The sequence below is a fragment of the Pipistrellus hanaki genome (genome assembly GCF_964339955.1).
Source record: "Pipistrellus hanaki genome assembly, chromosome: 18".
Taxonomy (NCBI): Eukaryota; Metazoa; Chordata; class Mammalia; order Chiroptera; family Vespertilionidae; genus Pipistrellus; species Pipistrellus hanaki.
This window is the reverse complement of record NC_140520.1, coordinates 32,415,262-32,438,347: the sequence shown is the minus strand read 5'-3', so window position 1 is coordinate 32,438,347 and position 23,086 is coordinate 32,415,262. Positions and strand designations below refer to the sequence as shown.

At 52.4% G+C, this 23,086-nt stretch overlaps 1 protein-coding gene across 21 annotated transcripts in view; it reads left to right on the top strand.

The window, feature by feature from the left end:
• The window catches only part of NFASC (neurofascin), a 187,774-nt gene that overhangs the window by 93,703 nt on the left and 70,985 nt on the right, over positions 1-23,086 (top strand). For 14 of the 21 annotated variants that reach the window (XR_014793330.1, XR_014793331.1, XM_084865807.1 and 11 more), the window contains 3 exons: positions 11,796-11,976; positions 20,899-20,916; positions 21,623-21,728. Coding sequence is in view for 19 of the 21 variants with exons in the window: in XM_084865807.1 (XP_084721933.1) it covers positions 11,886-11,976; positions 20,899-20,916; positions 21,623-21,728 (215 nt within the window). In the remaining 2 variants the exon portion in view is untranslated. The remainder of the gene's footprint in view (positions 1-11,795; positions 11,977-20,898; positions 20,917-21,622; positions 21,729-23,086) is intronic. The other 7 variants (XM_084865810.1, XM_084865804.1, XM_084865811.1 and 4 more) reach the window with 1 other exon arrangement.

Sequence of the window (23,086 nt, the reverse complement as noted above, 5' to 3'; positions counted from 1 at the left end):
ATGCTGATCTCATGGGTGTGAAGGGGAGGTCGGGGGGACTCAATTCTCTGGCAGGTGCTCTCGGAAGGGAAATTCAGGGTGCTCCTTGCTGCAGCTTGTCCTGGTCTTACCCTCTTCCAGAGATCCCTGTCTTTCCCCTCCTGGCTTGGCACTTGGTCTCTTTGGGGCAGGCTGATGGTCATCAATAGGAGGCATTTCAAGTTTCCAAGGAAACCCCTCTGCCGCCACCTTCAGATGCCTGTGAGAGGAGGCAGTGGAGGAGGCTTGGGTCAGCATCTGTTGCATCGTTCCTCCTCGGCATGAGAAAAGGAGGGAGGGGGCAGGAGGGAGGGGGCAGGGGTGCCGGAGGCAAGAGGAGGGGATGGGTGGAGGGCCCCCCATAGTGCCCGTGCCTAGACAATCTCTCTTCCGAAAGTGAATTTAAAAACCCGGAGCAGCTAACAGACCCTCAGGATGAGGGGCAGGGGAGGGGGGAATGAGGTGATGGCAGTCCTGGGGCAGTGCCAGGAGCAGCCGAATCCCTGGATTCTGAGAAGCCGCCTGCAGAGTGAGAAAGCTGGGTGGCCCTGACCTGGTTAGACAGGAAGGTCAGAGAGGGAGCGAGGGAGGGATTTCAGGAAGAGGAGAGAGTGTGTCTGCTGAGCTGGGACAGGGTTTGCGCCAGAGGATGCGGAATAGATATTGTCAGTGTAGGCTACTGCTGGTGTTTGCTCCTCAGGCTTATACTGTAACAACAGTTCCATCATGTGCGCTGTTAACCCAGGGCTCCTCACGTACTGACTTATTGATGGGCTAAATATCTCCCAGTAATGGGAAGTGTCTGATGAGATGGCTGTTCACTCATCCCATGAGTATGTATCATACTTTCTCACTACAGAGAGAGATAAGACGCGGGCTCTGAGCTCATGAAATTCAGAGTCTGAGGCAGGAGACGGCGTGAGAACAACTAACCCCACAGGAGAAGGAAATGACCCCCGGGACAGAGGGTGAGGGCGAGCCGGGTCAGCCACAGGAGGATCGCCGCTTAGGGTCTTGGCGAGGAAGGGAATTGGCTCAGTGGAGAAGGAAGGGACTCATGTTTCCAGCCCAGGCAGATGGGGAGCAAGATGGTCAAAGGGGCGGCGGCCTGTTGGGGGATGATGGGAGGCTGAAACACAGAAGCTGCGGGAGACGGGCCGCGCGGTGGGGGCCAGGTCACCTGGTCACAGGCGGGAGCAGAGACTGGAGTCTGCATCTTAGGCCAGCTCACCTTTTCCTCAGGACAAATAGGATAGAGGGTGGCACACCAGGGCACACTGCTCTTCCTCTAGTTTTCAAGAAAGAAAATGGAAAGAGAGTGAGTGTGACTATTATGGAGGTGGCCTGGGTCACATTGACTTCTGCTGACTTCTAGTTACGTATAAACCATTTGCAACTGTTAGTCGGCTTGTGTTGGGAGCAGGTTACTTGATAAATACCTTACACCAGAGTCCTGGGTTCGACCCTGCCTGCCTGACTGCCCCGAAGGGGACACATCTGAGCTGTTCAGATCTCCCCGCCTGGCCCTTCCCCGCTCCTTATTTTAATGTCCCTCCATGCCCTCCTTTGTCTCAGCGCCTCTCTGATTTCTGAGCAGGTTGCTTCCAGGCAGCTATGAGCAGCAGCCTGCTGTGTTGTTGGTGTTTTGTTCTTGTCTTGCACAGAAGGCCTGTGTTGTGTGCTGGCTCCGTTGGGCTTTGAGGGTCTCCGGTCTCCCACAATGCCCTGCAGCAGTGATGTGTGAGTGTGTTTCTTGGTTGGGCCTGTAGTACTATTCCGGGCGCCCGGTTATTTATTCTGAGAACTAATTGCGGGCACGAGGCTCCACCGGGCTCATCTGCCGTGTCCTTGGGCGTTCATTCAGTAGCACGGCCTCGGAGCATTCGCAGAACTGTTTCGTTTGTGGCTCGGAGCATGTTAAACGGAACGCACTTAGTTCCAAGGTTATGATTTCCCTGTACCTCAACCACCACCAGAGTTTGTCCCCTTTCTGTATTTTTAAAAATATATATTTTTTATTGATTTCAGAGAAAGGGAGAGGAGAGAGAGAGAGATAGATACATCAATGATGAGATAGATACATCAATGATGAGAGAGAATCAGCTGTTTTCTGCACGCCCCACACTGGGGATTGAGCCTGAAACTTGGGCATGTGCCCTGACCGGAATCGAACGGTGACCTCTGCGTTCATAAGGTTGATGCTCAACCACTGAGGCACGCCAGCTGGGCCCCTTTCCTGTGTTTTTATGTTAATTATTAGCATCATCCTAATTCACTAGAAATGTTGATGCCATCCTTCTCATCCACTGCCTGTCAGTCATCAGATCCTGGTTGGTTCTAACCCAGAAACTCCCCTCAAATCCCAGCCCCCGGAGACCGGTAAGCCTTCCTTCTGTCTCACACACTCTCTCTCACTCCTGTGCAAGGGCAGCTGTAGATGTGGAATCTGGGAGAGGGCGAGTGGCGTGGCGGTGAGAGGAGACACGGTCACCCCTGCACCCTGCTCCCAGAGCAGGAGGAGGCTGTAGGGCACAGTGGCCTGTGGCCAACCACAGACCAGCCACCTGCCGGGCAGACCACAGGCCTCCTCTTGGACTTAAGTTTACGTGCATCTTGGAACAAACATGAAGTCTGGGTGGAGTCACTTGGGCTCATCAGGAAGGACTACACTCAGAATAGTCAAGCCTGTATTAGTTTCATGCTTCCTGTTCCTGTGTGTTACCATTTGATCTCATCCTTATCTATCTTTATCTCGTCGTTACCCATTTTATCCACCTGAAGCAGGCAAAACAGGAATATTGTTTTCATTTTTGAGATTGAAAACACACACACATACCCACACACATACAAAAACACACCACAAACAAACACACAGACACACACACACACACACACACAAACAAAAAAACAAAACAAAAAAAACACAACACTTGGAAAGCAAGTAATTTACAAAAAGTGAGCAGCAGGATTGAGACCTTCACTTGGATCTTCCATTCCATCCATATTCCCTGCCAAGGGCCACGCCCGGCACCGGGGACACAAGAGTGACCAGGGCCTTGTCTGAGCCCCAAAGATTCCACAAAGAGAGAGGGAGTTTAAGCCAGTGGTAGGCAAACTGAGTCACTTCCAGCCCACTGCCCGCTTTGTAAACAAAGTGTTCCTGGAACGTATGCAGGCCCACTTCCTGTCCGTGGCTGTCATAAGTTCTGTAGTGGTGACAGACGCGGTGTGCCCCACAGGCCCTAAATAGTTACGTAAAAGGTCTTCGACCCTTACTGTAGGCATCGGTCTTACCGCAGTGCGCTGAGCGCCCAGGTGTGGAGGTGGGTTTAGGGTACAGTGGGATGGACTCCGGGGGGTGGAGGCGGGCTTAGGGTACAGTGGGGATGGACTCAGCTCCGCTGGGGTGGGGTGGGCACGGGGAGCACAGGAATTCCTCACTGAGCAGCAGGTGTCTGAACAGCGGCGTCTTGAAGATTGAATAGGAACTAATCACATGACAAGGAGAGAAGGCCTTTGTGGGCACATGGGAAGTGTGGAGATGGTTAATGGAGTGGCCCGCTTAGGAAATGACATGCCATTCAATTAGGGAGCATTTAGGGTTTGGATGGAGCTGGGGAGGCCCGCAGGAGCCTGGTCTCCAAGAGCCTTTGATGGTCCACGTGGGAGCTTGGGTTTGATCTTCGCAGATGGATGGGGTGATAATGAAAGAGCTTTCAGCGGGGCGCTGACATGATCAGATGGGGCTTTAGAAAAATCAGTGTAACGGCAACACAGAGCGTGGGTAGGAAGGAGACCAGATGGGAAGTGATGGCAGTAGCCCTTGCGACTTGATACCTATCAAGGGCTAGACAGGTGGGAGCGTGGGGAGGGGGGATGAGAGACACTGGGAAGTCAAGGGCCTTGGTGCCTGGGGATGAGAAGAGGTGGGATTTCAGAGAGATTCCCTACATCGGCCTTAAGTTACTGGGGTGAGTGCCACCAACAGAGCTGGGGAATAGAGATTGGGGGGGGGGGGGGGCGGGACCCCTGCAGAGCCACTGGGAACATCAGGCAGAAAAGGAGGATCCAATGTGACGAGGGCTGCCATGGCGACTGGAAGAGCCAGAGAGAAGAGGAGGCCCCGAGTGGTGTGTCAGAGGCCAAGGAGGAAACAGTGCTAGGAGGAGGGGCGGATGGAGTGGTTGCTAACGGTTAGTGCCTCCAAGAGTAAGGTGACCAGATCATCCAGGTGTTGGCTGGACAGTCCTGATTTCTAACAATTTTTCCCACATCCGATGGCATTTTTAAAAAGTCCCAATCTTTCCAATGTTTCCAATCTTTCCAAAAATCGGGACTTTTTTGAAACGCCGCGGGACGCAGGAAAAACTGTTAGAAATCAGGACTGTCCCACCAGCACCTGGATGATCTGGTCACCTTATCCAAGTGGTCTGACAGGATGAAAGCTAAGAACAATGGATTTGGCCGCCGGGGGGCCAGAGGCAGGGCTGGAGTGTGGTTGGATGAGGAGGGAATAGGAACTAGATGAGGAAAATCAGAAGCGCGGACCTCTCTTTAAGAAAACAAACTTTTGCCCTGGTCGGGTAGCTCAGTTGGTTAGAGTGTCATCCTGATATGCCAAGGTTGCAATCAGTTGCAAGTGGTAGAAAACTCAACTGCAACCGGCTTACAAAGCAAAGGGCATTGTTAATGGAAACACATAGGTGATTTAAAAGTCCACCAGTACGCCGTGGCTTGGGATCTGGTGGCCTGGTAGACACCGGTAACTCAGCGGCAGGCAGGATCTGGCGTCCTCTGACTCCTCTGCCTTCGCAGCGTTGGATCATCCTCCCATTGCACATGGAGACCCCGCCTCCCACCATCCTCTCCCCTTATGGGAGTTCCTCACTGGGGCTTTCGCAGAAGAGGGGGTCAAATTTCCCAGCAGTCCCAGCAGAATTCTCCAGGAAGCATACTGCCTCTTGCTGGATTAGATGCCTATTCTTCCTTTCTTTCTTTCTTTCTTTCTTTCTTTCTTTCTTTCTTTCATTTTTAATATATTTTATTGATTTTCTTACAGAGAGGAAGGGAGAGGGATAGAGAGTTAGGAACATCAATGAGAGAGAAACATCGATCAGCTGCCTCCTGCACACCCTCCACTGGGGATGTACCCGCAACCAAGGTACATGCCCTTGACTGGAATCGAACCTGGGACCTTTTAGTTCCCAGGCCAATGCTCTATTCACTGAGCCAAACCGGCCAGAGCTTGATGCCTATTCTTAAATCAGTCATAGGGTTGAGAGAGTATGGGATGCTAATTGGTTTAAACTAATCAGAACCTGGGTAGGTCACTCTGAGAAAGGGGTAGAGATGAATTCTCCGGAGAATTGCATGTGTACTATTATTGACCGAATCGGATCTCCCTAGATCCCTGCGTTGAAGCTCTAACCTGCAACGTGACTGTGTTGGGAAAGAGAGCCTTTCAGGAGGCGATTAAGGTTAAAGGAGACCAGAGGGGTGGAACCCGATCCAATAGGACTGGTGTCCTCCTAAGAAGAGCCTGGGTGCTCTTCCTCACACCCTGCCTTGCTGTTGCATGATTGCCTTCGGTCTCAGGGTATGCATGGGAACATTTAGACTGTTGTGCAACTGTTTTCAGCTCTTTGTTTTACCAATAGAATCCTTCAAAATAAAACTGTATGCAAAACCCCAGTGTGAAAGCTGGGGCTGTGAAGCAGCTCTGGTGAGAAGTGGGGCAGAGAGGCCTACGTCCCACCTGCTCCTTCCGCAAATCCTCCTTCCCCTGAGGCTCCTCCTCGTACCGCCCCCCCCGCCCCCCCCCCCCCGTGGGGAAACCCCTAAAGCACCTCCTGGAACCCACCTGCTTGCTCCCCCGACCCAGTGTGAAAACCTAGCACTAAAAATTCGTAAGTCCTCCAGCTCTCCTCATCGCCCTGAACGCTGTGTGCAGCCCAGGGTGGCCAGGAGGCTGCTGCATTGAGTGATTTCGCTGAAGTGGTGGAAACATTTCTGGGACTGGAAGCTAAGGGTCTGGCCTCACTCCAGAGGCCGCAGAGCCTCCTAAAGGGCCCCCTGCTTCCACGGCCCCTCCCCTCACACCCCCCTCTCCATTGAGCAGTCAGCCAGACACTGCACTGCTTACACCCCGCTTAGCATATAATTAAATTCCTTCCATTGGCCCTCAAAGCCCTTTGTGATCCGCCCCTGCCTCCCTCTCTGATCCTGACATGTCTCGTGCCCTCCACACTCCAGCCTCACTGGCTTCAGGTCCTTGCTCGTTTCTGTCTGCTTTCTGTCGCCCGGGCTCTGCATAAGCATGGGGCCCTGCCTGGCATGGTTTTCTGAGCTATCTGGTCATCTTCTCACAGAGGCCTTCCTTAACCATTCACTTCCCTTTATCACATCACCCTATTGTGTGTGTGTGTGTGTGTGTGTGTGTGTGTGTGTGTGTGTTTAATAGAAGTGATTATTTAGAGCACTTTCAGCAAAATTGAGAGATTTCCCATAGCCTCCCACCCCAACACATGCCGCATCATTGTCAATATCCCCATCCAAGTGGTCCATTTGTTAAGTTGATAAACTTACAGTGACCTTCAATTATCACCTGGAAACCATAGTTTACGTTACAGTTCACTCTTGGTATTGTACATTCTATGGGTTTGGACAAACATAATGACATGCATCCTTCATTATAGTATCATAAGAGTTCCACTGCCCTAAAAATCTGTGTTCTGCTATTTCTCCATCCTCCCAGCCCTTGGCAACCACTGGTCTTTTGCTGACTACATAGTTTTGCCTTTTGAAGAATGTCACACAGCTGGAATCATACAGTATGTAGCCTTTCCAGATTGCCTTCTTTTAAAATCCTCACTCAAAATCAGGCTTAGAAAGAGGAAAGGAGAGAGTCAACGATGTGAGAGAGAAACATCAATCAGTTGCTTCCCATTCCCAAGCCCACAGCCCAGGTGTGTGCCCTGACCAGGAATTGAACCAGCAACCTTTCAGTGCACAGGACGACACTCAACCAACTGAGCCACTCTGGCTGCCTTAGGTTGCCTTCTTTAGTCATATGCATGTAAGGTTCCTCCATGGCTTGATAGCTCATTTCTTTTTAGTGCTGAATAATGTTCTGTTGTGTGATGCACCACAGTTTATTTATCTATCCGCTCACCTACTGAAGGACATCTTGGTTGCTTCCAAATTCCAGCAACTATGGATAACGCTGCTGTGACTGTCTGTGTGCAGGGGGATTGTGGGTTCTTCGTTGCACCGATGGCCTGATTTTTTCACTCAGTGTTTGTTTTCCTGACTTCCCCCACTGGCACGTGAGCTCCATTGGACCAAAGAAACCTCTGCTGTCCCTGTGTGTGTGCTCTAGACCAGCGGTCGCCAACCTTTCGGGCCTCTAGTTTAGTATATTCACAATGTGTGCAGCCATCACCTCTGTCTGGTTCCAAACATTATCATAACATCAAAAGGAAACTCTGTACCTACTCACCCTCCTCCCCTCTGCCTCTGGTAACCGCCACCCTGTGTCCTGTCTCTATGGATTTACCTTTTTGGGATATTTCATATAAATGAAATCATTCTCTCAGAGAGCATCATGCCCTCGGGGTTCATCCACATGGTAGCATGTATCAGAACGGGTTTTTTTCTGTCTGAGTGATATGTCACGCTACATATATAATGCATTGTGTTGATTTATTCTTCCCTTGATGGGTCTCTGGGCTGTTTTCACCCTTTGGCTATTGTGAATGATGCTGGTGTGAACATGTGTGCACTCGAACTTGTTTGAGAACCTGTTTTTAATTCTTAGGAGTAGAAATACAGGCTCATATGGTAATGAATACTTTGAGGAACTGCCAAAATATATATTTCCTTTGTAAATAGTAACTTTACTAGGGAAATTAGGTAGGAAAACCCTGGATAGAAGTCAGGAGACTTGGGTTCTTTTCCTCGCTTTTCCATTAACCAGCTGTGTAACCTCGAGCAAACCCTGTCCCTTTCCGGACTCCCGTTTCCTCATCTGAAAAGCGTAAAGCTAAATAATTCTTAAATTCTCTCCACTTTTAAGAATTTACTGGGAGAAGATGGGTCCCAGGGAGAATTGTCAAAGAGCTAACGGTGATTGACTCTGTGTTCTTTTTCTGCTGTGGCTTTAAATTGTGAGTTAAAAGCACCATACATAATTGGGCTCCCCACCCACACCCCAGCCAGTGTTTCTGGTTAATGAATAGCTTCTGGCTTCCTCTTTCCATGGAGATTCCCAGAATAAGGTTTCCCTCTCCCCATCACTCCGACTGCTTGGCAGCTCCCTGGCCGTCATGGAGCTGACTGGAGCCGTCCCACTGTCCTACCTGAACGCTGGCTGCGCCTGTCCGGGCTGCTTCTCCAGCACTGAGGCTTCAGCTGGGTAACCTGGGCCTGGTCTTCGGAGAGGTGGGAGGCAAAGAGGAGGCAGCAGATCTGAGAGAGTCCAGAGGAAGAACGGGAGACCTGCTGTGATGCTCTTAGCCAGAGGGTCCCTCCCTGGGGACCTTCTACTTTCCTTGTACTCCTCCAGCTGAGTGGCTCCCCAGCCGGAGCGCATGCCTGGGTAGGGAGGGTTTTCCTCCACTGGATGCTGCAAGGGCCCACAGTTTGTGCTCTCCTGTACCACCTGGTGGTTTTCTGGGGGAATATGAGGTTTATAAAACACGCATGTACTAGTGGTTTATTTCATCCGTCAGTCGTGTCCATTTTTCCTTCATCCATCCAACACATTTTTTTTTTGAGTGCTCGCTATGGTTTAGGCCAGTGGTCGGCAAACTGTGGCTCACGAGCCACATGCAGCTCTTTAGCCCCTTGAGTGTGACTCTTCCACAAAATACCACATGCAGGCACATGTACAGTGCGACTGAAACTCCGTGGCCCATGCGCAGAAGTCGGTTTTCGGCTCTCAAAAGAAATGTCAATCGTTGTCCTGTTGATATTTGCCTCTGGTGACTAATGAGTTTGCCGACCACTTGTTTAGGCACGACACGACGTGAGCGTCGAGGAGTAACCAAGACCAGGCACCTCCCTTATAGAGCCTTTTTATGGGGGCTACAGAGTGGCTTCTGGAAAGAATTCTAAGTGACAAGTGCTTTGATGGGGTGTAGGGGCGTCAATGGTGTTCAGGGGTGCAGACAAGGGGCACATAAGTCATACCTGGCACATCCTATTGAGAGAGGGTGGGTTCGAAGAGCAGTCTAGACAGACGTTAACCTGTGCAGCAGTCAGCCAGCACGACAGCCCTGCCGAGACCTGGTAGAAGGCCCGTAGACGCAGGGGAGGAGGTGAGAGAGGAGAGTGCCATGGGGGCTGCCATGCGGAGCCTCTGAGCCTCCCCAGGGACTCCGGCTCTCACTTTCAGGCAGCCATGAGCCGGTGAGTGTGACTAGGGGAGTGGCGTAGGGTTTATATTTGCCCTTGAGCGATGCCCACTCTGGGCGTGGGTGGAGAATTAGTCAGAGGGGCAAGAGTAGAAGCGGGGAGACCACTGACGTCTTTCTACAGTGACTGGCATGAAACGCTGGTGACCAACACTGAGGGGGGAGAGGGAGGGAGCCCGGAAATATACCTGAGGTTGGGGCTGGTGCTGGCCCAGCTTCCAGGAGAGAAACTGCTGAAACTCGAGTCAGCATCCTTTAGCTCCCCACCCCACCTCCACCCCCACCCCCACCCCCATTCTGGCACAGGGGGGCACCTCAGCCTCTGGGTCTTCAGAAACGTGACCTTGTCTCCCGGGAGAAGCCCTGAGCCCTGCACTCTCAGAGGGGGTAGGTGGGAGATGGTGGGCACACAGACGAGAGCAGGCTTCAAGTTGCTGCCACCTAGGAGGACAGACGTGTGTCCATGTTGAGAGGTGGCTGTTGGTCCACGAAAGCCGGAAGCATTCTGCGGAACCTGCTCCCATCCGGTTTGGCCCAACCTCATGGTGGAACAGCAAACTGACCCGTTTTTTAAGACTCGTGTTCCAAAACCTCGGTAATCTTAAAGCTCTGCATCTGAGGGTCCGCTGTAGGCCGCTCTTGATCTTGTCCCTCAGGAGGAAGGAGAAGGTTTGTCTCTGAAGGACCCACTCCAGGCTTCTCGGGCCGCCACGTTCACCCCCTGCGCCTCCGGCTCTGAAATGATGTCTTGTTTGAGGATATAAACCTTGGGCTAGTGTAAAGTTGCTCCTTTACCAGCCCCCTGGGACCCTTTTATCCTGGGCCATCATCTCAGCACTGCCAGTACCTCTCAAGGGACACGTCAGGGGCTGCCACCCCTCAGCCTCCCACAATATCTGCAGAAAGCATGCACTTTTTAAAAAGTCCTTTGGGCACCCTGGCCAGTGTGACTCAGTGGTTAGGGTGTTAGATCATGCACTGAAGGGTCTCGGGTTTGATTCTTGGTCAAGGGCACATACCTGGGTTGCAGGTTCCATCCCCAGCCTTGGCCAGGGCATGTGCAGGAGGCAACCAACTGATGTGTCTCTCTCACATTGATATTTCTCTCTCTTCCCCCATCCTTCCCTTCTTGCCACTCTCTCTGAAAAAATCAATGAGAGAAAAAATGTCCTTGGGTGAAAATGAACAATAAAAAAAATCCTTTAAGCAACTAAGTTTCGCCTATTTAACCACTGACCCCCAGGGCTGTCACCTTCACCTTGTCCCCCTCCCTGGATCACAGGACATCAGCGTTATCACTGGGCCCCTACCCCAAACACTCAAACACAGACCCACTCAGCCCGGGTGGTTCCAAGGAGCTGTGAGATTGGTGCGTTTATTGCTGGACAGGTTTATTGCATCTTCTAGGTGCTGGGCCCATGGGATTCTGCTGCCAGGTCTGTTGAGTGAGGCAGGTTTGCTAGGGTGAGGCATGTGCAGCGCCAAACTGGGGGTCATCCAGGAGGCCTGGGTTCTTCTTGCAACTCCTTTACCCACCTGCTATGTGACCCTGACCATGCAAGGGCCCGAGTTTCCGTGTACGGAACACAGAGAGGATGGACCCTCCAGGCTGGGGAGGGCAGGGCACTCCGGCTCTGGGTTCCACCGGTGGTACTGGAGGTGAGGAGTTCTTGCAAGGTGAACCCATGCTAGGAAATAGAGGGCCTTGACATCTGTGCTAGGACGCTGGGTCCTTGTTTTCAGGACCGTTTCATCCAGAGTTGCCCTGACTTCTAGAACAGTGGTTCTCAACTCCAGGTGGTTTTGTCCCCCAGGGGACACTTGACAATGTCTAGAGACATTTTTGTTAGGTGGCAGAAGTGGGCTCTGCTGGCATCTCTTGGGTAGAGGCCAGGATGCTGCTATACATTGTACAGTACCTAAGACTGTTCCCACACAGAATTATTGGGTCCCAAATGTCAATAGTGCAAGGTTAAGAAGCCCTATTTTATTTATTTTTAATATATTTTATTGATTTTCTTCCAGTAGAGAGGAAGGGAGAGGGAGAGGGTGAGGGACAGGGAAAGAATTAGAGAGTTAGAAACATTGATGAGAGAGAAACATCGATCAGCTGCCTCCTGGACACTCTCTACTGGGGATGTGCCTGCACCCAAGGTGCATGCCCTTGACCTAAATCGAACCTGGGACCCTTCAGTTCACAGGCCGACCCTCCATCCACTGAGCCAAACTGGTTAGGGCAAGAAGCCGTATTTTAGAACAGTGGTCTGTGACCAAGGGGACCTTTGCGTCCTTCTGGCCCTGTAGGATTGCTAGAACAAACCATGAGTTTAAGAAATAACTCACTCGTTGAATTTCTTTCCACAGCTGAGCTCTGTCTGGGAGGCTGAGTCAGAGCAGCTGGAAGCAACAAGACCCCGCCGGCCGGGGAACGGGGAGTGGGGCTCAGCGCTGAGGATGGCCGGGCCGCAGCCACCACCCTGGGTCCACACAGCCGTCCTCCTCTGCCTCCTCGGCCTTGGCGGGGCCATTGAGATTCCTATGGATCGTGAGTTCTCCTTCCTCTTTTAATCTTCCAACTTGGGGTAGAGGGAAGTTAAGACCCACTTCTGAAGAAGGTTGAGGGGTGAGGGGGAACTGGATTCCAGATGCAGAGCTGGGTTTCCCAAAAATGGAAGCAGGCGGCTGGTGCTTTGGAGAGTGAGACTGTCAGTCTGCAGTGGTCTCCCCTGTCTCCACTGCCTGGGACCTGCTGAGCAGGACTAGAAGTGGCAGAGTTTGGACATCTGAGTGTCCTCTATAGTCTTCACTTGCCCATCAAAGGGACCAAGTGAGTGGGTGATTCTTTGCCTCTTTCCTGAGCTGGATCCTCCGGGCCCTCTTGGCTGGACTGCCCAGGAGGACGGGTGGCTGGGAGTGGGTTGGGAAGGGGATTATTTTGCAGATGGCTGTGGCTGCATGAGACACTGAAATAGAGCCCATAGAATGCCCCTGTGGGAGAACCAGGCACTGGTTCCAGAGCTGAAAAGTAAAATCCATGCTGTTCTGTTTCCTATGGGCGGGGCATCACGTGGCCCTCAGAGTCACAAGGTCAGGGGCATGGCGTGCCAAACTCACTGTGTCGCCACCAGCCGAATCTGTGGTGCGTTCTTGATGACCAACTGAGAGGCAGCCGTGCTCTTCGGCCCTGCATTTCGAGGTGCACCCACCGCCTTTGCCACAGCCCTGACACTCCTACCATGTGCTGAGATGTGGGCACACCACCTCTGTGCCCCGTCCCCTGATTCTAGGAACTGATGGAGCCCACTTGATGCCAGAGTTGACTTGGGCTCTCTCCAGGTGATAGATGTCTGGGGAGGGGTGGGAGAGTTACACTTCTCCAAGAAATCTCCACGGAGCTCTCCGGAGCCAGGCCCTGGGGCCTGGAGGCAGCAGAGCTTCGAGAGGAGTTGCAGATGTCTCAGCCCCTCCCACCTTCATCACCAACAGGAGCTGCCCCCAAGGAGTGGGCACTTGGGATGAGAGAAGGCCAGAGAAACTATAGGGTAGGCCCGGAAGTAAGATGGACAAGGCCCCTGCTGTCCTCCCGGTAGCCCAAAGTATGTGTGTGTGATTAGGGGTAGGGGGTAGGCAGTATACACATACACACACACACACACACACACGTAGGGGGTAGGCAGTATACACATACACACACACACACACACACACACACACACGCACGCACGCACACTCAGGGATGGGGGCAGGGGAGTTGTGAGAGGAACTATTCCATGGAGACCATCTGTACAGCTGGCTCAAGGAGATTCTCATTAACAGGCCTGGCAGACAATCTAATAAGGAGCACGCTAGGCCCTCCCTCCCCCTGGAGATGAGGGGCTGCTGAGGAAATCGGTTATCAAGGAAGTGGTGAAGGCTCATTTCTCTTCCACCGCTTCTCCTCCCTCCCTCACCTGCCACTTTGATCCCCGGGGCTGGTAGGTGAGCAGTTCCTGCAAGGTGAACCCATAAATAGATGGCCTTGACATCTGGGCTAGACTCTGGGTTTCTGGAGCTCTGCCAAGCCACAGGCAGGTGACCGAGCTGTCAGTCTCTTTCAGTACCACCGACGGAGCCCAGAGCTGGAGTGCCCTGCCCTCCCCAGCCTGGAGGGTACATCCTCTCTGTGTTCTGTTCATGGAAACTCAGGCCTTCGCGTGGTCAGGGTCACACAGCAGATGGGTATTGGAGAAGAACTCAGATCTCTTAACGACCCCCGATTTGGCACTGCACATGCCCCACACTGACCTCTAGCAAACCTGCCTCCTTTCAGTTCTTAGAACTTTCCAGAGTAGCAGTGCCCAGCAGAGAGCTGAGTACCTTCCGGCATCGGGTCCTATGATTTTCACAGCTAATCCATGAAGTATGTGTTGTCCTTAGTTGACAGGTGAGAAATCTGAGGTAGGGAGAAATAGAGCTGTTTCTCCAGCTCGTAAGTGGCAGGGCCAGCATGTGATCACAGCGCCCCTCTGAACCAGGTGAGTCCATCAAGACACATCCCAGCACACCAGGCTGTCTCAGGAAACTCGCTGCCTCACGCACCTCCCTGGTGACTGCGGGCACAGTTGCCATAGTGAATTCTCCAGAAAGAGTCTACAAAAGCTGAACACAAGACAAGAGAAAGGCAAGCCCTTCAGTTGCCCTGGGGAGAGCTTTTCACCCCCGCCCCCTGCTTCCCAGATGATCTGGATTCATCCTTCCTTCTCGCCCAGTGGAAGAGGCTGGGGAAAGATCAGTTATTCCTTTTGCCACCCAGTTTTATTGAGGTATTATCTATACTAATAAAAGGGTAATATGCTAATTAGACTGGACAAAGCGGCAGCTGCGGATGGCGGCTGCTGCTGCCAGGCCGAGGCTCAGGCAGCTGCAGCGGCCAGCAGTGACAGCAGCAGCAGAGTCATGGGGGTGTCACCTTCCCCTGATCCACCTGGTCACCTCCCTCAGAGGGAGGCCAGAGGTAGCAGCAGTGAGGGGGTGATGGGGGTGGTGCCTTCCCCTGATCAGCCACTCACCTCTCATAGAGGGAGGCCAGACTGTGGCTAAGCTGTCAGTAGGACATTCCTTGAGGGCTCCCAGACTGTGAGAGGGGGCAGGCCAGGCTGAGGGACCCCCCCCCACCACCAGTGCATGAATTTTTGTGTACTGGGCCTCTAGTTGATATATAACATCTGTAAGTTTCAGAAGTACAACTTGATGATTTGCTACATGTGTAAATGACTAAATGATGGCCACAATAGGGTTAGTTAACACATCCATCCCCTCATGTGATTACCATTGTGTGTGTGTGGCAATGACTTATAAGGTCTACTCTCTTAACAACTTTCAAGTATAACATAGTACAGGCAACCTTATTATTGTGCTTCACAGATGCTGCCTTCCTTACAGATCGAAGGTGTGTGGCAACCCCCCCTTGAACAAGTCTACTGGCACCATTTTTCCAATAGCATTTATTCACTTTGGGCCTCTGAGTCCCATTGTGGTAATTCTTGCAATATTTCAAACTTTTCCATGATTGTTATACTAGAGGCCTGATGCACAAAGATTCATGCAAGGAAGGGCCTTCCTTTCCCTGGCTGCCAGCACCACCTTCCCTCCTGTCCAGAGCCACCTTTCTGCCTTTGCTCTGGCCCAGAGTCCCCTTTCCACCTTCCCACACTGCCCAGAGGCCTGGAGCTGCTGGGGCAGTGTGGAATGCCTGCATCATCACCACCCCGCCCCCGCTGCTTGGTGCCTGCTTATGCAAATTAAACCACCACTTTATTGGGTTAATTTGTATACTCCTGATTTGTTGGTGGGTGTCCTGAAGGTGTGGTCAGTTTGCATCTTTCTCTTTTATTAGTGTAGATTTGTTATAGTGATCTGTGATTAGTGACCTTCAGTGTTACTATTGAAGCTATCTTGGGGCATCACCAATCGTGCCCATATATGATGGCAAACTTAATTGATAAATGTTGCATGTGTTCTGACTGCTCCACTGCTTTTCTGAGACACAATATGCTTCAATTAGGCCAATCAGTAACCTTACTATGGCCTCAACATATTCAACTGAAAGGAAGAGTCGCATGTCTCTCACTTCAAACCAAAATCTAGAAGTGATTAAGCTCAGTGAGGAAGGCACATCCAAAGTCAAGACAGGCCGAAAGCGGGGCCTCTTATGCTGCAGAGCCAAGTTGTGGATGCAAAGGAAAGATTCTTGAAGGAAATGAAAAATTCTTATCCAGTGAACAGACAAAGTATAAGAACTCAAAATCAGCCCAGCACTGATGTGGAGCATGTTGTGGTGGCCTGGCTGGAAGATCAAACCAGCCACATGTCCTTAAGTCAGTGGTCGGCAAACTCATTAGTCAACAGAGCCAAATATCAACAGTACAACGATTGAAATTTCTTTTGAGAGCCAAATTTTTAAAACTTAAACTTCTTCTAATACTACTTTTTCAAAATAGACTCGCCCAGGCCGTGGTATTTTGTGGAAGAGCCACACTCAAGAGGCCAAAGAGACGCATATGGCTCGCGAGCCGCAGTTTGCTGATCACTGCCTTAAGTCAAAGCCTAATCCAGAGCAAGGCTTTGACTCTGTCCAATTGTATGAAGGCTGTGAGAGGTGAGGAAGCTGCAGACAAAACATTTGAAGCTAGCACAATTAGGTTCATATGTTTTAAGGAAAGGCTGTCATCAAAACATAGAAGTGCAAGGTGAAGCGGCAGGTGCAGATGTAGAAGCCACAGCCAGTTATCCAGGAAACCTAGCCAAGATAACGAACAAAGATGGTTGCACTAAACAACAGATCTTTTGTGTAAACAGCCTGCTATTGGAGGACGCTGTCACCAGGACTTTTATAACTAGATGGGAGAAGTCAGTGCCTGGCTTAAAAGCTTCCAAGGACAGGCTGGCTCTCTTGTTAGGGGCTAATGCAGCTGCTAACTCTAAGGTGAGCACTCTAAGGTGCTCATTTGCTATTCCAAAACTCCTAGGGCCATTAAGAATCACACCAAATCTACCCTTCCTGTGCTCCATAAGTGGAGCAACAAAAACTTGGTGACAGCACATCTCTTTATAGCATGGTTTACGAAATATTTTAAGCCCACTTTTGCACCCTACTGCTCAGAAAAACAAGATTCCTTTAAAAATATTACTGCTCATTGACAATGAACCCAAGAGCCCTGATGGAAATGTACAAGGAAATTAATGTTATTTTCATGACTGCTAATACATCATCTATTCTGCAGCCCATGGATTAAGGAATACTTTTCACTTTCAACTCTTATTATTTAAGGAATACATTTTGTAAGGCTATAGATCCCATAGATAGTGATTCTCTGGCGGATCTGGGCAAAGTAAATGGATTCAACATTCTATTATAGAAGTTATTAAGGACATTCATGAGTCATGAGAAGAGGTCAGAATATCAACATGAACAGGTGTTTGGAAGAAGTTGATTCCACCCCTCCTGGATGACTTTGAGGGGTTCAAGGCTTCACTAGAGGATTTAACTGTGGATGGGTTGGAAACAACAAATAAGTAGAGTTAGAAGTGAAACCTGAAAGTGTGACTGAGTTACTGCAATCTCATGATCAAACTCTAAAGGATGAGGAATTGCTTCTCATGGATGAGTAAGGAGAGGGATTTTCTGAGATAGAATCTATTCTTGGTGAAGATGCTAAGAAGATTGTTGAAATGACAACAAAGGATTTAGAATGTCGCATAAACTTGTTGCTAAAGCAGAAGCAGGGTTTGAGAGGACTAACTCCAGTTTTGAAAGCAGTTCTTTGCGTAAAATGCTATCAAACAGCATCGCATGCTACGAGAAATTGTTAGTGAAAAGAAGAATCCACTTTATTGTCATCTTATTTTAAGCAATTCCCACAGTCGCCCAACCTACAGCAAACACCACTTTGATCGTTCAGCAGCCATCAATGTCAAGGCAAGAAGACCCTTAAGGCTCTGGTGATGGTTTGCATTTTTTCAGCAACACATTCTTTTTTAATTAAGCTATGCACATTGTTTTTAGACATAATGCTATTACACACTTAGACTCTAGAATAGTGTAATCACTTTTTATATGCACTAGGAAATCAAAAACTTCCTGTGATTCACTTTATTGCAATATTGGCTTTGTCGTGGTGATCTGAAATGAACCCCCTCCAAGGTATGCGTATATTGTTCATTGGAGTTGCTATGCTGTAAATTAGATTCCTAGAATTTATCTGTCTTATAGCTGGAAGTGTGTACCTTCTGTCCAATATCACTCTCCCCCAAGACCTTGGCAGCCACCATTCTATTCCCTTCCTTGAGCTTGACATTTTTAGATTCCATATGTAAGTGAAAACATACAGGATGTGTCTTTCTCTGTCTGGCTTCTTTCACTTAGCATAATGCCCTCAAGGCCCATCCATGTTGTGGCTTAAGGCAGGAGATATCAGCACCCCCTCTTCCTTGTGGCATTCTCCCCAATAGTCAGGACATGAGGACAGCCTAAGGCACTTCACCTTCCCTATGAGTTGGGGGTAGGGGGAGTTGAGGGGGCTCAGGCCAGAGGCTGCCCCACCAGGTGTGCCCTTCTGCGCCCTTGCCCCTTCGGGGGCATTTTCTGTGGAGGATAGGGCATTGCTTCTGCTCCAGGGGGTTGGGTGCAGCAGGCTTCCAGGAACAGAGCCCTGGGCTGCGACCCAGCCCCTCATTGAAGTGCCCAGCCTCCAGTCACCACCACTCTGCCAGCGGAGTCACACGCACCCCCTCCACTCCCCAGCCTCAAGGACGGTATGACCTTTGAAGAAAGCAAAGAGTCACCTCACAGCCAAAGAGGGCTTGCCAAAAAGTGAGTCTGCTGGCAGCTTTCCCACCTCCCTCCCCACATCAGGGGACTCAGCGTTTTTCTGCCAGGAACCCACAGAGGAGGGCAGTGGCGGGGTACTACTCACCATCATCCCAAACGGTGTTGCAGGAGGGCTCAACACTCACATTCACATTCATTCACACTCACTCCATCCTCCGAGGGATAAGCCTAGAGGTCACAGATCAGTCAGGGAAAGAAAAGGGGTGCATGAATTCTGGGCCGCATCTGCCTCACCTCCTGCAGACTCAGTTGGAAGATTTTCCTCCGTCTTGGGAGCCAAAAGAACAAGTCATCCGACAAGTTCTGTAGGAGAGAAGGGCAGGTGGTGTGACACAGGATGGAGAAGGTGGCGGCAGGGGACGGGGAGAGGGAGGGAGGGGATTAGGGGAAGCACAGGACTAGGCAGGCGGTCCCCACTGTCTTCTCCCTGTGGCAGCTTGTCTTCCGGGTCGGTTGTGTCCCTGTAATAAAGTCCTTGGTGGCACAGTGTGGCCGCAGATGTCATTACCTCTTGAGGCAAGTAACTTCTCAAGGAGGCCCTGGCCTGATTTCAGTGTGGGGCTAGGGCACAGCAGAGCTGCCTGGTGTCCATATCCCGGCAGCTCTAACTGCCCCGTGCGTCTCTTCTCCCCCAAGGTCTTCCCTCTGACTTATTTTTGTCCAGAATGTCAAGGAGGATGGAGGCCAAGGCCCCATCGGGCCAAAGCCAGGTCTGTGCCAGGAGCTCTGGGTCAGGCAGCAGAAGAGCTGGTTCTCACCCCCATTCTGGGGGGATCTTGACCAAGCACTTCCCTCCCCTGGATTCAACTCCCTGGAGAACACCTAGGAATCTCTCCACTGAACCAGCATTTGAGTTGATAAAAGAGAGGCGGGAAGCCCACCTGGGCAAAGCAGAGCCTTTGTGGGCTTCCAATCAAAGGCCAGAGCCTTCAGCTGGGAGTGAGGACCCAGGAGACACCAACTATCTCTTGAGATGATAAACCAGGGGCCTGGGTTGAGGTCAAAGGGCTGGGTCAAGTGTCAGCCCCACTTCTCCTGAAAGTGGCCCCTTCTCCCAACCTCCCATGCCCCCGTGAGAGGACACACCCCAAAACCAGCCCCACTGCTTTCAGTCCTTCCAGAAAACCCCCCGGCGGGTGAAGCTGCTCAGGGGGAGCTCCACGGAGCACACGTTTACAATCCATAGACTTCTGCTCTCTTTCCCGCCCCCCACCCCCAAACTCCCAGCACCCACAGGCGTTTCATTTCTTATTGTTTCCTACCCAGAGGGCCAGACGGAATTCCTCTTCTGTGCCCGAGCGGGCCACACACACCCAGGCCACTTGAAAGAATCACTCTGAGCCTTTTCGTGGGTCTTGCTCTCAAGACTTCCCCTCACTGACAGCGTGTGCAGCAGGCCACCGTTCCTGCCACCCACCACCTCCCCTCTCTGGTTCCTGTCTTCTCTCCTGTGACTCTTTCTGCAGCTCTTGGTCCTGTCTTAACGCTGCCTTTGCCTCTCTGAGCGACTTCCCCATTCTGAGTCCCTAAACTCCTCGGCCCCATCTCCTGTGGTCCCCGTGGCTCAGCAGCAGCCTCCACTTCTCCCAGGAAGCATTCCCTCAGAACAAGTCCGCACTACGCTGCCATCCACACCCGCGTGCAGAGGCACAGGCGTAGTCTTTTCTGATGTAATCACGGGGAAAGATCTCTCTAATGTTACAGCGACAGGTGTGCTGCATTTTGCGGACAGAGTTCAACCAAGACCTTGTCCCCACCAAGGACATACCTTCTAAAACCTTGTATTTAAATCGCGATCCACTGGGGAGAAACGCAAGACCTTCCAAATCAGAACCTGCATGTTCACATCACCCCCATGAGAAACATACATGCCTGTTCACGGGCATCTCAGGGATGGCCACCGGCCCTTTTGTCTCTTTTGTAAAAAGCAGGGAGGGATGTGCTGGGCCTCACTTCACCCACAGTGGTTCAGAAGCGGGATTTCCGTAGGGCAGGGGGCTTCTGCCGGGAGCAGGGCACTCACCATTCATCTGTCCCCAGAGTGGTCCAGAGGCCGGCAAAGGAGGACACGATGAGGGAAGAAGGTGCTTTCTTGTGTGGGAGAGAGCGAGGGGTAGTGGGGGAGTGGGTCCGTGGGCCTCACTGGGCCCTGGGGGCTCTGCCTGTAGCAGTGGTTCCACCCCTTCCCTGGCACGCGGCCTCACCCTGCCACTGCTGGCTGAGGAGCACCTCGAGGTGGTGGGTGGCATTTTCAGAGCCCAGCCTCTTAGGAGCAGGGCTGCCACTTTCAACATTTGGCCTCACCTGGTGGCACCTTCATTTGTCAGAAGCGGGTCTTTCTGCTCCGCTGCGTGGTTTGGTCTCGCCCACGAAGCACCTGCCGGTTGCCCGCACTCCAGCGTGGCTCCTCCACTGAGCTCTGCAGCTGGCAGGAGAGAACCCAGGCACAGTGCCCTCCTTCCCTCCCCCCTCTCCTCCCCATCCTCCAGTCTCCCTCCTCCCTGCGTGCTGGGCCCTGCAGACCCCTGGCGACTGGTCTTGTGTGATAACTGATGTCTTCTTCTCTCCCCTCACAATGCTAACCCACCGGACTAACAGCCAGCATTCAGAACGAGTGTAAGTCCCGGGCGCTCCTCTGCACCTGTGCCTCTGGGGGTAGGAGGGCAGGAAGGTGGGTGGTCTGAGGCCAGGTGAGGGCACGCCGGGATCCTTGGCCTCTCCACCCTCCCTGCTGCAGCTTCCTGACGCCAGCGCTCTAAGGCGGGAGGCCCCTTACCACCCGGGAAGGGGGAAGGCCCAGCCTATGAAAGGCAGGTGGGTGAGAAGGGCCGTGCTTCCCGGTTCTCGGGCGGCTTTCATGGGAGCCCCCGGAGAAGGCAGCTCAGGACCAGGAGGGAGGAGATGCTGTCTGGCCTGCAGACAAGTCCCTGGGTAGTTCTCTGGGGACTAAAGCCTCTTTCAGCTCCATCCTCGCCACAGGTCGGCCATCTGTTGACCCTCCAGGGCTCAGAACCACCAGAGCCCCTAAGATCTGAAAATCGAGCTGCTTTTTGTTCCTATATTCATTCAACAAACGTTGGCATTGTCCTAAACATTGGACAGAAGAGTGGGTCACACAGAAGCCTGGCCTTCAGTCTCTCACGGGAATACGGGGACGTCATAAAGGGATTCCTCTTAATGGGTGTCCGGCCCGCATCCCTTCCCCGCGCTCTCTGGATGGGCCCTGCCCACCCTGCTGGCTTGCTTTGCTGTGTGGTTTCCCGACACTCTCACTTCCAGCCGTTCTCCGAACACTGACTGCCTGCCCTCTGCCCTGTTGCAGTGTCCCAGCCCCCGACCATCACCAAGCAGTCCGTGAAGGACCACATCGTGGATCCCCGCGATAACATCCTGATCGAGTGCGAGGCCAAGGGGAACCCGGCCCCCAGGTGAGCGCAGCGGCTGGAGAACCCCGCTGGGCGAGGGAGAACCCCGCTGGGCGAGGGAGAACCCCACTGGGCGAGGGAGAACCCCGCTGGGCGAGGGAGAACCCCGCTGGGCGAGGGAAGGGGCACAAGAGGCCATTTCAGCTCCCCCGTGCCCCAGGCCTGATGACAGCTGGCCTCTGAGAAATTGATTTACCATTCAGCCCACACTAGGCAGAAAGTACAGTTTGGAAAATTAGGAAATGTGGCTGATGAAGAAACTTGGGACCAGAAACTACGAGGTCACACCAGTGCCAGGACCAGATACACTTTCTGGCTTCCAGCATAACACTGCCTGTGCTGCCATGCTCAGCTCAGAGCAGCCCCTCTCCCTAGCTCACTGAGTTAGTGCTGAGCTCGTCCCTGCCCGTGCACGCGCATCAACTAGGTCAGCAGACTCGAGTTGAAAGCCTGCCCTGTGCCAGGCTGTGTGTCCGAGTTGTCCTCACACAAAGAGTTGTGTGGGGACAGGCCTATGTCCTTGTGGAAGGAAGTGAGATGGAGGCACAGAGACACGCAGTGCCTTCCCAAGGTCACGCAGGCCATGAGTGTTTCTGTTGGACGGCAGGCACTGGCGACAGAGCAGCTTCCACAGGCCGGAGCTGTCAGGAGCCTCATGCCAGATTCAGGCCCAGACATGACCGGACCCCGTGTGTGTGGTTGGGGGTGGGGGGAGAAAGGAGGTGCCAGTGGGAGAAGCAGGATTCACCCCGAAGGGTCAGGCAGGGCTTGGGTGACCTTGCTTCTGGGGTCTGGGCTGTCCTATGTTCCTTTGTGGGGACAACGAAGAACGCTGAGCGGCCACGGCTGCTCCTGCTTCTTTAAGGTTATAACCTGGGCAGCTAAGACACGCGTTCTGGGCCATCAAGTGCGGCCTCGGCCTTACACCCCACCCTCTGAGCAGAGCACACAGCCACCTCACTTCCTTTAGAGGCTGTTATGAAATGAGGAGATAGGCGGAGCCAGCCAGCTCCCCGGAGTGTCCTGGGGGAATGGGGACTTGGGTTTGCATTCCTAGCTGGAGGGTGGGAAGCCCAGGGGCTGGGGGGAGGGGGGGCTCTGACTCTGGATTTTAAAAAATAAAAATTGCTGCCCAGTCCTCCAAAGACAGTCCCCAGGAACTGCTCGGTATGCACCGTGTGGAAGCGTGACTCCCAGGCTTGGCCGGTGCGAGTGCTGTAGGTGTCAGTGTTGTACGGGACCTGCTCCCCAGATCCACCTGCGGGGGAGGGGCAGGCGCTGCATGCAGGAGGCCCAGGTGGTTCTGCCATGTGTCCGTCCAGCTGGGCAGGTTGGTATGAAGGTGTGGTTTTGTGACCGAG